The 17,745-nt window shown below is 48.9% G+C and overlaps 1 protein-coding gene across 1 annotated transcript in view; it reads right to left on the bottom strand.

Moving 5' to 3' along the window:
- The window catches only part of CCDC60 (coiled-coil domain containing 60), a gene marked incomplete at both ends in the record, with an annotated part of 178,894 nt that overhangs the window by 92,627 nt on the left and 68,522 nt on the right, over positions 1-17,745 (bottom strand). Inside the window, one exon of the mRNA XM_080717652.1 lies at positions 7,822-7,901. Within this exon, the coding sequence (XP_080573778.1) occupies positions 7,822-7,901 (80 nt within the window). The remainder of the gene's footprint in view (positions 1-7,821; positions 7,902-17,745) is intronic.

Here is a 17,745-nt window from a genome sequence, read left to right as displayed (position 1 = left end):
AGGCATCTCATCATATCATCCTCCGATTTGTCATGTGGGTGTGTACAGACCATCCTGCCTTCTGCTACTACGTTAATATGTAAGCCTTCTTCCTTCTTTTTAACTAAGGTAAATATGGATGGACAAGAAATGAAATCATCCCATAAATGCACTCTCGGTCCCTAACCCAATCCAGGACTGAGAACCCTTACATCCCGGTAGGGACCCAGGTGGGAGCAGGTCACTGCAGCAGGCCAATGCTGCCTTTTCTTCGGCCCCACCTCCAATCCATCAGCCAGAATGGTGGCCATACCTCTAAAGAAACCCGGAACCATCCCCTTCTTCCCAGCTCACTCCATTCCTCTGCCCCATGCCAGTGCCAGCTCTCACTGCAGCCTTTTACCTGGTCCCCAGGCTGCAGATGGAATGTTCTCTTACAAATCAGACCACATCCTTCCCTTGCTCACAATCCTCTAATGAGATCTCCTTGCGCTTAGCCTAAAAACGTAAAAGGTTCATCATGGCTCGTGGGCGGTGCCCAGACCAGCCCTTGTCCAGGGCTTTAACTTTAACTCCTGCCTGTCTAATACTGAATCACTGGGTTCCAGCCACACCTTCCTCCCGCTCCTCCAGCATGTCCAGCTGTTCTGACTTTGGTACTCACCCACATTTGTTCTCTAAAATACTCTGTGTCTTTCTCACAATATCTTCATGTGCATGGTTTTCCCTTACCATTCAGGTATTAGGCTCAAGGTCTTTTATTTTATTTTATTTTTGGTGCTGAGGATGGAATTCAGCGGCATTCTATCTATGAGCTATAACCCCAGTTCTTTTTTAATTTTTATTTTAAGACAGGGTCTCCCTAAGTTTCTGAAGGTCTCGCAAAGTTGCTGAGACTGGTCTCAAACCCACAATCCTCCTGTCTCAGGCTCCCAAGTATTATGACTACAGGCATGCATCACCAGGATCTTTATAATCAATTCCTTTCTGGCAACTCTAGCTAAAGTCTCAGCTCCCTCCCCATCACTACGATCGATACGTCGCCTGGCTTTATACTACTCCAGCCCCCACATTCTGTTTATTCACTACATTGTGTCCTTCCCCCCATTATAAAACACACCACTGTCTCTTACTCGCCCTGGCAGGGCTCTTGTCTCTTTTGCTCCTTACTGAATTTCCAGCACGTACAACAGTGTCTGGTACCTATCTGGAGGTACTTCGTAGACAATAAATATTTTTTGGAAAAACAACGAATGAACACAGAGAGCTTGGGAGATACCCCAAATGTATTAGTCACTGTTCTGCCACTGTGAGGAAATACCCAAGGCCTTAACTTTTAAGGAGTAAGGCTTACTTAGGCTTGGGGTTTTGGAGGTTCCAGTCCAGGATCCAGTGGTCCCATGCTTTGTGTTACGGTTTTGAGCGCAAATGTTACCATTTGGGAAACTGTCCCCAGGGACCTTTGTTAGACCCCTGGGAATAATTCCCCAAAGAAAACACAAAAAATTAAAAAAAAACAAAAAACCCACTGGTTCTTGTCCTGAGCTAAGGATAAATATGCAATAGCCCGGACTCTTGCTGAAGATTTAAAGGAGTTTATTAAAAAGATAGAAATACAGAAGATAGTCACAGCCTCATGTTACCCAACGTGAGGGGGTGCTTCGAACGAACTCACTGAAGTACAAAACACGGAACAGAATTTTTATACACGACATCCTCCGTCTTGTTCTACATAATTCTGACGCAGTAAAAGTCCCTGTAAAGCTCCTCCCCTTACTTTCCCGCCAAGGTGTCTCGTTTCAAGAAGGTCGACCCCCTCCTCCCATCCTAGCTAGATTATCCAATCATGTAAACCTGTCTTTAGAATGAGGATGAGGCCAGGCGTGATGGCGCATGCTTGTAATCCCCTCACTTGGGAGGTGGAGACAGGAGGATCGTGCAGGTTCAAAGCCAGCCACGCTGGCTTAAGAAAGAGACCCTGTTTCCAAATAAGTATAAAATAGGTCTGGGAGTGTTGCCCGGAGGTAGAAGGGCTTCCAGGAACCCCAGTACCACCAAAAAAAAAAAAAAAAACCAAAACCAAAAACGAATGAGGATGAGGAAGTCCTAGTTCCCCTCTCCTATAGACTTGCTAATTACCTTTAGCTAGGTTAATTTACATTGGAATAGTTGCCTGCTTCTTGGCAGAAACTAAGTCCTTTCAAAGATCTGCCCCTCACCCAATTTTTGAAATATATTTATTAATAATCAGAGCTTTCTCCAATCTTCTTAGGCCATTTCCCAATACTGGTACACGTTGAACCTCCGGTAAGGCTCAAAATGACCGGAATGTGTGGCAGGGCAAGACGACTCACCCCACAAACCAGGAGCTTAAGAGCCAGGAAGAGGAAGAGACCCAGGCTCCCACAATTCCCTTAGAGGGCGCATCCTCAATGACCAACATACCCCCTACTAGAACCCGCTTCTCAAAAGTTCCACCTCCTTTTAAGTGCCGCTCTGGGGAGCAAACTTTTTACACGTGGGCCCTTTGAGGACACGCATCTACATCGTGGTAGAGAAGCTTCTAATTTAATACAAGAAAAAAAAATAACTTCTTCCTTTGCCCAAAATACCACCTTCGTTATTTCTAATTGCCTTGCTTCCGCTTGTCTCCCAAGTGCAGCTGGAGCTCAAAGTCTGAGCTCCCTGGACGCTTGCGCCATCTCCATCCTGCTGGGGTGCGCTGTGCTGGGCCGGGGGGTGGTGGGGGGTTGGGGGGAGATGGTGTGCTTGTTGTTAATTTGCAACCATTCCTGCTGGACTGAACTTTGGACCCACACTTGGTCACTGCAGGAGTATTTGTTTTCCCGGAGGCGTTTGCAATAAGAGGTACTGGTGGCTTTGGAGGTAAATATGTCGTCGGGTTTAACGGTGGACCAAGAACTGCATCCATGTTGGGGCTCTGGTCATCGCCTTCCGCTCGCAGAAATTCAGAGTTTAGGACGGAGCCTTGCTGCTTAGTGGCACCAAATATCTGGTGGAGCAGGCGAGGAGGAGCGTGGTGAGAGCTTTATTCTCTTTAGTATCATGTTAAATTGGCCACAAAACCTGGGATGGCGAACTGAATTATAAGAGGGCTGAGTTATTAAATAAAAATCCAGGAGACAGTCGTGGTATGTTTGACTCAAGGTGGGCTGGACACTAATAGGATGTGAGGCACTTAAAAAAATAAATTAAAAACTCTAAGCGGAAAAGACAACATATTATTTGCTAATGATGTGCCTCAGTTAATATTGGGAGGTGGAGCAGGGTGCGGTGGTACAGGCCTGTAATTCCAATGCTTGGGGGGGGGCTGAGATGGGAGGATCACGGGTTCAAGGCCAGCCTCAGCAACTTGGCAGAACATTGTTTCAAAATAAAATAAAAAAGAAAAAGAAAAAGACTGAGGGCTTAGCTTAGAGGTGGAATACCCCTGGGTTCAATCTCCAGTACCAAGAAAAATAAATAAATACTGGGAAACAGGCCCATGGAGTGGGGTTTTGCCACTCTTGGAGAGGTGACTTTCCCTAAAAAACAGGATATATCCTTCTGGAGGAAAATCGGTGCTTCCTTAAGTGCAGAGGGGTTGAAGAACGTGGCCTGGTGGGACATTTTCTTGTCCTTCCTTGGTGTCCTGCCTTTGGATTTTCCTGTCTGCCCTTTCTGTTGTTGTTGCTTTTTGTGTGTGTGGTACTGGGAGTGGAATGGAACCCAGGGATTTTCTACCTCCAGGCTACACTCCCAGACCTACTTTTTTAATATTTTATTTGGAAACAGGGTCTCACTAAGTTGCTGAGAGCCTCACTAAGTAGCTGAGGCTGGCTTCGAACCTGTGCGATCCTCCTGTCTCAGCCTCCCAAGCGCGGGGATTACAAGCGTGCGCCACCACGCCCGGCTCTGTCTGCCCTTTCTGCATTTCTCCTCTGTGTCCAGCAGCTGGACAGGCTAAGCCCGTCTGATGAAGACGTTAGAATCTAGCTTGCCCCAGATCCCTGGTGAACACGTCTGGCAGGAGTGACGGACTCCACTTGACAACTGAAAGGCGGTGGAGAAGCCCTGGCCTGCATGGCTCGCCGTTGGCTGCTCTCAAGGGGTCACTGGGACGGTCGGCCTTTGTGGTTCTTGGGGTCCGTCCCCAGTGGCGGGCTGGCGGATGTGTAACGGCCGGCTCTCGGGGTGGGTGGCAGGAGTAAGCCCTGATTCACCATGATTCATTTCTTTACATAATCTTCTCACCCAGGCTGGTTTCAAAGCTCCAACATGATTTAGTGAGCCTAGACCTGGGAGATTAGCTGAAGCTTCTAGAGTGTTCTCTGCCTACAGGTGCTATAGCTATCAGTAACCACCACAAGAACCCACGTAGTACCAAAATGAATAACCAAGAAGTATTTATTATCTGTGGTTTAATTTAATTTATTTGATTATACATTTATATCATTTAAATATTTTAATTTTTTTTTGTGGTACTAGAGTTTGAACCCAGAAGTACTCTACCACCAAATTATGTCCCCAACCCTTTCTTTCTTTCTTTCTTTCTTTCTTTCTTTCTTTCTTTCTTTCTTTCTTTCTTTCTTTCTTTCTTTCTTTCTTTCTTTCTTTTTGTGGTATGGGGATGGAACCCAGGGGCATTCTACCTCTGAGCTCCACCCCCAGCCCTATTTTTTTTTTCTTTATTTTGAAACTGGGTCTCACTGACTAAGTAGCTGAGGCTGTCTGCGAACCACAATCCTCCGGTCTCCACCTCCCAAATGCTGGGATTACAAGCATGCACCACCATGCCCGGCTCCCAACCCTTTTAAAATTTTTTTTTTTTTTTTTTGCTGGACATGGTGGCACACGCTTGTAATCCCTGCGCTTGGGAGGCAGAGACAGGAGGATCACGCTGGCAGGTTCAAAGCCAGTTGTGCTGGCTTAAGAGACCCTGTTTCCAAAAATAAAAAATAAGCTGGGCGTGGTGGCGCACGCTTGTAATCCCTGCTCTTTGGAGGCAGAGACAGGAGGATTGCGCAGGTTCGAAGCCAGCCGTGCTGGCTTAAGAGACTCTGTTTCCAAATAAAAATATAAAATAGGTCTGGGAGTGTAGCCCAGAAGTAGAGGGGCTTCCAGGAACCCCAGTACCACACACACACACACACACACACACACACACACACACACACACACAATGCATTTTATTTTCTCACTAAGTTGCCCAGGTTGACCTTGAACCTGTGATCCTCCTACCTCAGTCTCCCAAGTAGGGGGGATTATGAATGTACACCTTCATGTCTGGCTAGATCACTTAATTTTTTATAAGAGCTGTGTTCAGTGAGTGGTGTGTCAATTTCCTGAGTGTCTGGCACTGCGCTCTAGGTGTGAGCTGGCTCAGCACTGCTGGTCACCCTTCTTAGTCTGGCTCGAGTCTCAGCATCTGGGACTCACATAGCTCCGGGACTCTAACAACAACCATGTCGTAGGTTGCCGTCTGCACATGGAGTGCCAGGGCAGCCCTCGCCGCTCAGCGCTGGAGGCCCTGGTACACCCTTGCAGCTGGGGTCTCGCTTGGCACCATCCGCCTCAAGGATGATCGTAGGCGGTGGTTGGTGAGGATCGCCGTGCTAACAGTGGCTGCGCTGGCCAGCGTCTGTTCTGATGATGGGCGCCCAGGATGGATGGCTGATTCTGTTGTTTGGATCGTAGGACTTCCAGGCACCGCCGTGGAACAGAAGGAAAATCCCCGTTGGGAGGCCTTCTCACTGCACAGCCGTCCTTTTCTTTTCTTGATTTCTCAGCCTACATCTCACTGCTTCCTGGAGCTCCAAGGTTCCCAAGCCGCCAGTGCAAAACACTTCTCACTTGGGTTTAGACGCTGTGGACGCCAGTGTCCTCCGCCAACGCAAGGTCCTCCTGGGTCTCCTCCACTTCTCAGAATTCGAAACCCTCAGGCTGAGTGCCATTGGCCCCCTTGAGCCGGGGACGTCGTCTGCAGGATTGTTTCAGCTTCGTTATATTATTAGACTGCCGGGGCTGCCATCACAGACAGAATACTACAGACTAAGGGCTTAGATATACAAATTCATTTTCTCATGGTCTGGAGGCTGAAAGTCCAGGGTCAAGGCACTGACAGGGTTGGTTTTTCCTCCGGGCTGAGGCCTCTCTTCCTGGCTTCCAGGCGGCTACCTTCTGGCTGGGTTCTTACATGGCCTATTCTCTAGGTGCCAGCCCCTGATGTCCCTCCCTCTTTTTTATTTTTATTTTTTTGAGGTACTAGGGGTGGAACCCAGAGGCATTCTACCTCCCAGCTACACCCCAGCCCTATTTTTCATTCTTTATTTTGAAACAGGTACTCACTGAGTTGCAAAGGATCTAAGTAGCTGAGTCTGTCCGTGAACTGCGATCCTCCCGTCTCAGCCTCCGGAATTCTGGGATTACAAGCGTGGGCAACTACGCCCATCTCCTCCCTCCTCCTATAAGGACCCAGTGAGATGGATTCGGGCCCTACTCTTATGATCTCATTCAAACGTCAATGCTTCTTTATTGGCCCTAGCTCCAACTAAAATACCCTCGGGGCGGGGGGGGGGGCTGGGCTTCAACATTGAATTTTTTCCAGGGCGTGGGGAAGGTAGAGAGGGCACCATTAACAGCCCTTAGACACTTGAAATGTGGTTGGTCCAAATCATACGTGTTCTAAGTATGTAATAGGCCTCAGATTTTTTTTTTTAATCTTTCATTATTCTTCACCATTCCATCCCTTTTGAACATGCATGGGAGACAGAACGTAAATCAAGCAAATCATCTCATTACGTGTCTTTTTATATTGGTTTTGTGTTGAACATTTACTATTTCAGATATACTGGGCTAAGTGAAATATATTATTGGAATTGATTTCACCTGTTTCTTTTCACGTTTTTTAACGCGGCTACTCAAAAAACAAAATTGCACACATGGCTGGTCCTGTTTCCCCTAGACAGACATTGTGCCCCCCTCTTGTAGGCAGGGAGATATCACCTGCTGGGGTCCTCTGCTGACACATCCCTCAGGCCTTTAACCCCTTCCTTCTCCCTGAAAGTGGCTCAGTGGGCACGGCTGTGGGTGGTGGGGGGAAGGGGAGCTTGAGACTTTGGGGTGGAGGAAGCGGCTGGCTGTGCCCCTCTCCCCGGCCTGGCTCAGGGTGGGAGAGAGCCGAGATACACTGACCGACCTTCCGGTCGCCTGCGCTGCCCATCCCAGCGCACTCAATGTGCATTCTGTACTGAAAGTCTCTGGCTCTCACTCTGCGAGGAGTTACTTTGCAAAACCATTTTATAATCCCACCTTGGAATCTTTCAGTTCCCGGGAAGGAGTTTGGGGGTAAGGAGGAGGAAATAATACCCTACAGAGAAGAATAAAATAAGGGTCCCGGACTCAGTTCGCTCACACCCTGGGAGAGAAGGCCCGGGTGGCGAGGTGGGGAAGGTGGTCACGGCCACAGCAGGGCCCCCGCGTGTGCCACCCCACTCAGGCCTAACCTCAGTTCATTCTGATTTGACACACAGGACACAGAGACCCAAGGAGGCGAGGAGGCTCCTCCGTGTCGCCATCTGCCAGGTGGCAGGGTATTTCATCCTTGACTCCCCACTACCATTGGGCGAGCCTGGAGGAATACAGGAAGATTTTCTCCTCGCGAGTTGCCTCACACACAGGAAAGAGAGCTGAAGGAGTTCTAGGCAGGACACCGGCCTGGGCGGGCCGGGCGGGTAGGCCGATACTCCCGGGAATGGCCGGCCACGCAAGGGCCTCCTCTAAGCTGGAGGTTAGGGTGGGGCGCCGGGAGCCCTGTGGCCCGGGTCCCGGGGCCTCACTCACCGGCTTCGCTTCAGGTCCTTCTTGAGGTTTATTATGTTCTTATCCATGTACTTCATGTTCTTTATTGGTTTGTCTGGGACCTGAAGGGAAGAGAAGAACAGAGAGAGAAAAAAGGGGACGTTGATATAGTTGTTGCCAGGGGAGCCAGGTGACGGAGGTGCGTCTCAGAGGGAGGATGCCCCCAGGTCCAATCCTCGGTGCCACCGGCGTTTAAAAAGGAATAAAAATACACAATAAACAAAGAGCTCAATCTGGTCATTATAAAGATGCAAATCTACCTTTCTCCCTTGCCACCCCCATTGCAGGAGCAAGTTGTTTAGATAATTATTCAGGGGTTCTCTTTTCTTTTCCTCTGTTCAAGACATCAGGAAACCTCACAATACATAATAACTTCATTAAGCAGAGGTTCATACCAGGTCAACATAAAGAAATGGTTAAATTAATTGTATTTTGATATAAAAGCTACTTTTCTCAGCCCCCAGTTTGGAGAAATGTTAACCAAAGTATTATCTGGATTATCCTGCCTTTAAATAACTTCCTGCATATTAAGACTTTTTAAAGTAAAAAGACATACTAAGAAGTTATCGATAAATGAGCTGGGTGTGGTGAGGTATGTCTGTAATCCCAGTACTTGGGAGGCCGAATCAGGAGGATCACAGGTTCACAGCCAGCAATTTAGTGAGGCCCTGTTTCAAAATAAAGAATAATGCCGGGCGTGGTGGCACACGCTTGTAATCCCCGTGCTTGGGAGGTGGAGACAGGAGGATCGCACTGGTTCAAAGCCAGCCTCGCTGGCTTAAAAGACCCTGTTTCCAAATAAAAATATATAAGATTGGTCTGGGAGTGTAGCCTGGAGTTAGAAGGGTTTCCAGGAACCCCAGCACCACCAAAAAAAATTAATAATAATAATAAATTAAAAGAAATTAAAAAAAATAAAATAGGGCTGGGGGTATAGCTCAGAGGTAGAATACCCCTGGGTTCTCTTGTGTTTGATTTAATCACATATAGTTTTGTTCGTGACCCTAAGAGCGATAGGCTGTAATAGGTGCTAGGTATGTGGCAGGCTAGCTTTTGTGTGTGTGCATGTGGTACTGGGGATTGGATACAGGAGCGTTCTACCTCCCAACTACACCCCCAGGCTATTTTATTCTTTGTTTTGAAACAGGGTCTCACTAAGTTGCTGAGGGCCTCACCACGTGGCAGAGGCCGTGATCCTCCTGTGTCGGCCTCCCAAGCACTGGGATTCGAGGCCCGCACCAGCACGCCCAGCCGTCTAGCACTCGCTGAATACACTCTATGAGGCTGGCAAATTGATGTCACCATCTGAGGATGCTTTTCTCATTAAGCAGAGCGTGACTGTGCTTCTCCCCAGTCCCAGCCATCCCACTGCCATCCAAGGGAATAATGTAGCAGGGATGAAGAGATTCTCCACGAGGCTGTCTGTCACCGCCGTGTAAATAACAGTGAAAAGCTCTTCAATGTCCAGCAACTGGCATTGGGGAAAGGGAGATAAATCACGGCCTTTCCAGACAATGGCACACGAAGCATCTGGATTTTGTTGTTACTGCCTGGCTTTGCTATAGATGTTTATTTATTTGCATGGAAAGGTAATAAAGGCGCATAATTTCAATTGAAAATGCATGTTATCAAAGATGAAGAAATTAGATCATAGAGATTTTTTTTTTTTTTTTTTTGGTGGTACTGGGGTTCCTGGAAGCCCTTCTACTTCTGGGCTACACTCCCAGACCTATTTTTTTATATTTTTTATTTGGAAACAGGGTCTCTTAAGCCAGCGAGGCTGGCTTCGAACCTGCGCGATCCTCCTGTCTCCGCCTCCCAAGCGCGGGGATTACAAGTGTGCGCCACCACGCCCGGCAATCATAGAGATCTTTGAGATTTACATGCACAGGATCTACAGAGATTTCTATCAGCTCATCCAAATGGTGTCTGAAAATTTCACTATATGGTAGAGTATATACGTGATGACGTACTAGGCAGGAAAGTAAATACAAGAAGTCATTAGTAGGCCGTCCTATCTGCAGTCCAAGTAATTAAACAATAACTTCTTATTTTGCTTATTCTTTTTCTTAATCTTTCTATGATTTACATATATTAACTCTAATGAAACAATAGACAGCATTTTTCATGTTTGTACAGCAATTTTGACTAATTCTCTTGACACAGGCAAAACATAAATGTTTAATGCTGATTTAAATGAGTCATCTGAGAAGCCGGAATGATCTAAATTAATAGTTTATTTTAACGTGCTGTATCAGGTGGAGTCAAGGCAGGAAGTCGGGACTCGTGCCAGGTAGCTCTGTAGAGGGCATTTAATTCCGGAAAGCAGTTATAAAGGTGTTGGAAGATCCGAAAAGCCAAATAGCGATGGCAAGAGAAGCTAGAAAGAAAAGAAAGAGGCTGCGATCTCCTTGAGGACTGGAGGGGCCGGGGGTGGAGGTGGCCTTTGGGTGCCTGGCACCGGGCCACTTGGTGTAGGTCAGCCTCAGGAGACGTGGCCTCTGCTGGAGCTGCCGCAGGGAGCTGCCTGGTGGGGTGGACGACTCTCCTGGCTTCTCCCTTCCTCCCACACTTCCAGTTTCTCATGGGGGCCTCCTCTGGCCTCAACCTCTCTGAGCCCCTGGAAAGGACGCCTGAGAAACTAGTCCTTGAGAAAGGACAGTGATCTGTGCGGCTCTGGAAATGGAAACCAGAGCCTAAGCAAAGGGCTATGGCACTGGATCCTAGGCAGACACCTTGGCCCCGGGCCACCATTGGATGATTAAAGATGGTTCTCTGAGCCGTTTAATCAAGTACCCGTCACACTGGGATCATTTTCTCTCTCTCCCAAAATCATTATAAAAAAACCATTGAGTTAGTTGACTTTTCGCTACTATGACACATCCCTGAGATACTCAACTTACAGAGAGAAAAGGTGTATTCTGGCTGATGATTTGTAAGTTTCCGTCTGTGATTAACTGGCCCTGTTGTCCTGGGCTTGCATCATGGTGGGAATGTGTGGTGGAGCGAGCCACTCATCTCAGGGCAGGGAAGTGAAAGGGAGATGTAGGAACAGGGCAGTTCTTCCAATTACCTTCAAGGGCACGCCCTCAAAGACCTAAAGATCTCTCACTAGGCCCCACCTCTTAAAGGCCCCACCACCTCCCAATAGCACCAGGTTGGGTACCAAGCCTTTAACACATGGGCCTTTGGGGGACACATAGACTTCAGCAACCTCGTTGCTAGGGTGTCCAGAATCCTGCTACTTTTCCCAGTATCTTTCTCTAGGACGTATTATATTCTCCAGCTCTCTGCAGCTCACTGTCTCCTCCTCAAAACTCGCCTGCCCTATATGTCTCCCTCCGAGGCCCTTGTGCCCACTCCTGAACTGACTGTCACCAAATACGTCTCCTTGCCCAGGCTGCGTGCTTCCAAAACAGCTCCGTAGTATAGGGTTGTGTTCTGGCTACAAAAGCTAAACTAATGAACGTTGCAGGAAAGCAGGAAATGATTTTAAAAGGCCAACAGAAGGACCGAGCGCACCCCATCACCACCTCTGCCAACGTTTGTTTTGCACTGAGCACTACCCCTGGCCGGGTTGCGTAAAAGCCACCGTGGAGGACAGGTGACTGTGACTTTCTGCCCTTACTTTCCTCGGATCTGCCTCGAGTTTCCCGGCAGCTCAGCAGAGCGTAGGCGAGGACTCCATTTCTTTGTTTTCTGAAAAGCAAAGCAAGGTCTCCGCTGGGCTCACCTCTCTACCGCAGGCGCCCACGGCATCCTTTGTCTGGCAGACTCAATGAGTTTTTGAGAGCAGGACGGCGAAACACCGCGTGGCCTCCCGCCACTTATCAAGTTGAAAGCTGATGACCGCGGGGGGTGGGGATCACATGGACTCGCGGTGGGACCTTGGGTGGGATGGTGATGCGTTCACTCTTAATGTGCATGCATCGGGACTGTTTAAATAGCAACACTTGGCAACGATTCAGTGTAACCTGACAGATGAAAGGTGGGAAGAGGCAGAATAAATGAAAGCGTGTTGTCGTTGGGGAGGCCCAAGTCTGAGCCTTGCCTCTGCCATTGAAGAGGAAAATGGCTCAGGCGAGTTAGATTCACGCCCCGGGCCTCAGTTTCCCCATCCATGAAGTGGAGCCGATGCCAGTCCTCCGGGTAACATCACCGTTCACCTATGTGCTGCACCCGGTCCTGAGTGCGCTCTTATGAAAAATGTACCGGTCCATTATCTCTGGCCATCTTTTGCTCTCATTTTACCAGGGAGTAAATAGAGGCTCAGAAGATGAAATTGATAAGTTTTCAAGTGGCCCAGCCTGCATCTGCCAAGTTCAAGTTACATTAAAGTATGTGATATTTTCCTTCCTTCTTTCCTTCCTTCCTTCTTTCCTTCCTTCCTTCCTTCCTCCTTCTCTTTCTTTCTTTCTTTCTTTCTTTGTTTTCTTTCTTTCTTTCTTCTTTGTTTCTTTCTCTTGTGGTGCTGGGGATTGAACCCAGGAGTTTTCTACTCTGAGTTATACCTCCAGCCTTTTCCATTTTTTTTCTTTTTTTTTTTTTTTTTTTTTTTTGCGGGTCTGGGGATGGAACCCAGGGGCATTTGACCTCTGAGCTACACCCTTTGCCCTATTTTTAATTCTTTATTTTGAAACCGGGTCTCACTGAGGCTGTCCACGAACCGCGATCCTCCAGGTCTCAGCCTCCTGAATGCTGGGATTACAAGCGTGTGCCACCACGCCTGGCTCCTTTTCCATTTTTGGTTTTGAAACAGGGTCTCATTCAATTGCTGAGGGCCTCCGCCTTGCTAAGTGGCTGAGGCTGACCTTGAACTTGCAATCCTCCTGCCTCCGCCTCCCAAGCACTGGGATTACAGACGTGCTCCACCATGCCTGGCAGAGTGTGCGTTCTGAGTTGCTACTCTATTCCGCCTCCCGTCCCTTCCCCATTTTGCATAGTCCAGCCTCAGCAAGGGGTAGGAGTTGCTGGCTATTGATTTACAGATACTCTCTACCAAGTTCACCTACTGAATTTTGTTATATTTTGTCATAAAGAAATTTTATAGGGCAGAAAGATCTGAGTGATTTGTTGCAGGTCACAGCCCGAAAGCCAATCTTCTGAGTATCTGTTGTTCTCTGCATTTTATGAAAGAACATTCCAAACCCATCCTTTGTTTTTCTTTAAAATATGATCTACTTCCTAGAATCAGATTAAGATGGAAATGAATTCCAGTTAAATGTGCCCGGGCTGATACAGGCAGCATCCTAGAACAGCTGGGATGGCGCAGAGCAGCGAGGGGGTGGGAGGCTGAAAAGAGGAAGTGGAGGAGAAAGAAGGACGATGAGCAAGTCCCAAGCTCATCCTGGAGAGGTCATGGAGACCAGACAGACAGGACCTGCAGGAGCACACACAGGGGACCCATGTTGCCATGCTAGTCCTTGAGATGAACCCAGAGGCATTCTACTGCTGAGCTATACCCCCAGCCTATTTTATTTTTTATTTTGAAACAAGGTCTTGCTAGATTGCTGAGGGACTCGCTAAGTTGCCGAGGCCGGCCTTGAACCTAGATCCTCCTGTCTCAGGTTCCCAAGTACTGGGATTACAAGCAATGCCTGGATCCATCTCCCATCTTTTTATGGATGCAAGAGAAAGGAAGTTGGGGGGGGGGTCTGATGATTGGAAAGCACAGATGGTGGGAAAGGGGACTGATATCCGGGGAGAGGAGCACTTGGGAGAGATTAAGCAGTCGGAGTCCTCTGGGGGAGCAAGGGGAGAGACGACACGGAGCCCAGGCCCCTGGGGAAAGGCCACAGCTGTCCCTGCAGCATTGGGGTCAGTGCTGGCTCCGAGCGCCTTCTGCAGGTGCCACATGCACGGAGAGACGCACGCCTTGCGGTCTCAAAACTTAACCCTGCAGGTGAATTATCCATTGCCAAGGGGCCAGAAGCCTCTGTCAAGCGACGCTAGCTAGACAGCGCTGGCTCTCTTGGACTTGGGGAGACAGGCTCGGCTGCCTCGGAGGTGATGGGCTGGCAGGAGAGCGTGTCTCCCTGGCATGGGTGTAGGGGTGAATCCTCTGTTGTTCCAGAGCAGGCATCTTTTTTTTTGTGGTACTGGGGTTCCTGGAAGCCCTTCTACCTCCAGGCTACACTCCCAGACCTATTTTATATTTTTATTTGGAAACAGGGTCTCCTAAGCCAGCGCGCGGGGCTGGCTTCGAACCTGCGCGATCCTCCTGTCTCCGCCTCCCAAGCGCAGGGATTACAAGCGTGCGCCACCACGCCTGGCCCAGTGGGCATCTTTATTTAGTGTCTCAGTCTTCATGCCAATCCCAGGAGGCACACTGCTTCCTGTTTGCCAAAAACGAAACCGAGGATCCGAGAGTCGAGACGCTCGCTCAAGGCTGGACAGATGGTAAACTGTGGAACCCAGCGTCGTGCCCTTCTTGGCCGTAACCCCGCCCCGCCCTCATCTAATCCAGTGAACTCTGGCTCTTGGAAATTAAAGTCTTATTGGAGCGCAGTCCCAGCCTTGTCTGTGGGCATCTCCCTGTTATCACAGCGGGCTTGAGTGGCTGCCTGAGACGGCCCGCGAAGCCCCAGATGGGTGCCACTTGGTCCTTTTACAGAGAAGGGCTGCTGGAGGATTACGTGCCAATCAAAAGTGGAATAACACTTGAAACGAGCTTTGTTCAGCCCGGAGCTCATTCAAGTCCTGTTGGCTTTATTCACTAAAGAATAGAGACCTGTTTGTCACCTCTCCATCCCCACAGTGTTATCTGTGAATCGCTGCGAGGCACCATGTACCGCAGGTGGGTGCTACACAGCTCTGTGTGGCTTCTCTTAGTGCCATCTCTACGGCCCACCGGCCACAGGAGCCTCCGTGAAGAAGCAGGGATGTGTCAATGGTCCTTCCAACCACAGGGCCTTTGCACCTGCCGTTCTCTCTTTCTGGGATGCTCTTGTGCAACGCTTTCCCCCTTCAACTTGTTAGCTCTAAGTCATCCTTTAACTTTTTGCACGCCAAGGAAACATGACTGTCCCGGGGGACATACCGTGAGAAACCGTAATTTTTGCACCTTGAATCATAAACCATAAGTGAGAAAACGCAAATTGAGAGAGACTGTGGAAATGTTCCCAAATAGACTCATGAAAGGCTGATGATGGCTCTCAGCGACTCCAGGTGGCCAGCAATGGCGGGGGCGATGCAGAGATCTAACAATAGGTGGCGCTAGATGCCCTGGCTTGCGGTCAGGTCCTGGTTGGTTTCTTTCCATGGCTCTCTGCTTTCACTTTCTCTTCCTTCCTCCTCTCTCACTTGATTGAAATGGAAATTGGCTGCTGGCATCACTGCGCCCTCGCGGGCCCTGGGACTGAGCTGGCTTGCCAAGGGCCCCTGTCCTGTCCACCTAGTTAAAAAAAATTAATCAAACGCACTCATCTCATAAGCCCTTGAAAAACAGAATGTGAGGATCCGGCGACCCTGCTGCCAGGTGCCAGGGCCTGTGGGAATCCACATGGTGGGCTGGGGCTGTCTACCCAGGACCCCGAGGAGCTTCTGGAAATGGGTCTCAGGATGTGATAGCTGCTCTGATCTGCATCGTGGACCTTGCCAGTGACAGTTCTGTTCAATAATAATAACAACAACAACAATAGTGATCAGTATTATTGTTATTATTTTTTGGTCTGGGGACTGAAGCCAGGGGTCTTTTACCTCCGAGCTCCACCCCCAACCTTTTTTATATTTTATTTTATTATTATTAGTTTTTTGGTGGTATTGGGGTTCCTGGAAGCCCTTCTACCTCCGGGCTACACTCCCAGACCTATTTTTACATTTTTATTTGGAAACAGGGTCTCCTAAGCCAGCGCGCGTGGCTGGCTTCGAACCTGTGTGATTCTCCTGTCTCTGCCTCCCAAGCGCGGGGATTACAAGCATGTGCCACCATGCCCGGCCTTTATATTTTATTTTGAAGCTGGGTCTCACTAGGTTTCTGGGTACCTCGCTCAATTGCTGAGTCTGGCTTCGAACCTATGATCCTCCTGTCTGAGCCTCCCAAGTACGGGGCTTACAGGCGTGTGCCACCATGCCCGTCTTATTTAATCATTAGGACAGTACTTATGTTCCAAGTGTCTGAAAATATATGAGGCTCAAGGGGCCAATGGCTCCAACATGGGTGCATTGAGTAGTCCTGGCTGTCTGGAGCATCCTGTGGTTCAAGCTCAGCGGAAGTGATTTCTCTTGATCTATTAGCAATGCCTGCCATGGACCAAGGAGGGAATGGCAGGGTCTGTGGCACACAGTTGCCTTCCCCTGCGGGGCACCTGGCCCGTCTTTACTCACTGAGTCCTCTCGATCTGCCCCTAAAAGTTCAATGGCGTGAGGATCATTATCACTGTTTTGTGATGGAGAGTCCTGAGCCCAAAGATGTCAGATAGCCTTCCAGGGCGGGGCCCCAGCAGAGAGGGCGCATCAGGACCTCACCCGTCGCTCATCAGCCCCTTGACTTGGTGTGTGGAGATGAAACATTCACCCTGGAGGAATAAAGCAAGCAGCGACCCCACAAAGAAGCAGTCTTCTAAGCCCGAGCTTGGAAAGTTGTCCAGAAAGCTAGGCAGCAAACACTTCAGTCTTTGTTGGCTAGACAGTCTCTTGTTCCGATTAGTCAGCTCTGCCCTGGTCATGCAAAAGTAGCCACAGTCCCACAGCAAGGGGGTGGTTGTGTTCCAGTTAAACTTTATGTACAAAACCAAGATATGGCCTTGTCATATCTACTCCTTAGTACTCTCTGTTTTTACTTCTGTTTTTGTTTTCTTGGTACTGGGATCGAACCCAGGGGTGTTCTGCTTCTGAGCTACACTCCCAGCCCTTTTGATGTATTTTAAATTTTGAAACAGGGTCTTGCTAAGTGGCTGAGGGTCTCATTAAGTTTCTGAGGCTGGCTGCAAACCTTCGACCCTCCCGTCTCCGTCTGGTGCTCTCTATTTCTTGACAGACCTTGATTCCTTTTCTAACTTCTTGGTCTTCTAATCTTGGCCACTTTTCTCTCTCTCTCCTTCTATTCCCCCTGCCCGCGAATGAACAAGAGCAGTAACTCCAGCCTCATCCCGTCACGTGCCAGTGGCCTGAGGTCTGCTCTGTGATTTTTGCCATTATCTCTCCGACCAGGTTCAAGAAGATGAGACGGCTGAGAATCACAGTGGTTAGGACAGAAAGAATCGCAGTCCCTTACCTGGCTCCCACGTGCACGAAACCCACAGACATTAGAGTTAGATATAAGATGCCCCTGAGGAGCTCACAAACTGGTGTTTGAGGCTGATGCAGTCGATCATGAGGGCTGTAATGCCAGCCGTGGATAATGGATTTACCTGGGTGGTGGCCGGGGTTGGCAGGGTGTGGCTGGGGAAGGTGGGTCCTTGGAGGTGCAGCCTTAGGGGTTGTAGCTGGTCCCTCCTCCCGTGCTCTCTCTCTTTCCCTTTCTTGCCTCCATGATGTGAAGAGCGAAGGCTTGTGCGCTCTCTCTCTCTCCCCCCCGTCATGCCCTGACTATGGTCTCCAGCCTCACATGAACTGGACCCAAAACTGTGAGTTAACAAATCTTCCTATAAGTTGCCTAGTCCCAGATCTTTGGATTATAGAGGTGAGAATTCTGGCTAAAATGGACATAAAGAACCTTTTATTTTATTTTGAAAGAAAATGGACACTGGATAAAATCCCAGTCTTCTATGCCTGTGAAATCCTCAGGAGGTAATATATCTTTTCTCATTTCTCCATTTTTTTTTTTTGTTGGTGTGGAGGCTGGAACGTACTTTAGTATGTTTGGTAACAGTGCCATTGGTTAAGGGTGACAGAGTGTATGTGGCTTCTGCTGTAGGCATCCATCCGCTCTGGCTCTGGGGCAAGCCAGCTTCCAGGTTGTGAACT

Source organism: Muscardinus avellanarius, assembly GCF_963383645.1.
Source record: "Muscardinus avellanarius genome assembly, chromosome: 21".
Classification (NCBI taxonomy): Eukaryota; Metazoa; Chordata; class Mammalia; order Rodentia; family Gliridae; genus Muscardinus; species Muscardinus avellanarius.
The sequence above is the reverse complement of the archived record's forward strand: the minus strand, read 5'-3'. Positions and strand labels throughout refer to the sequence as shown.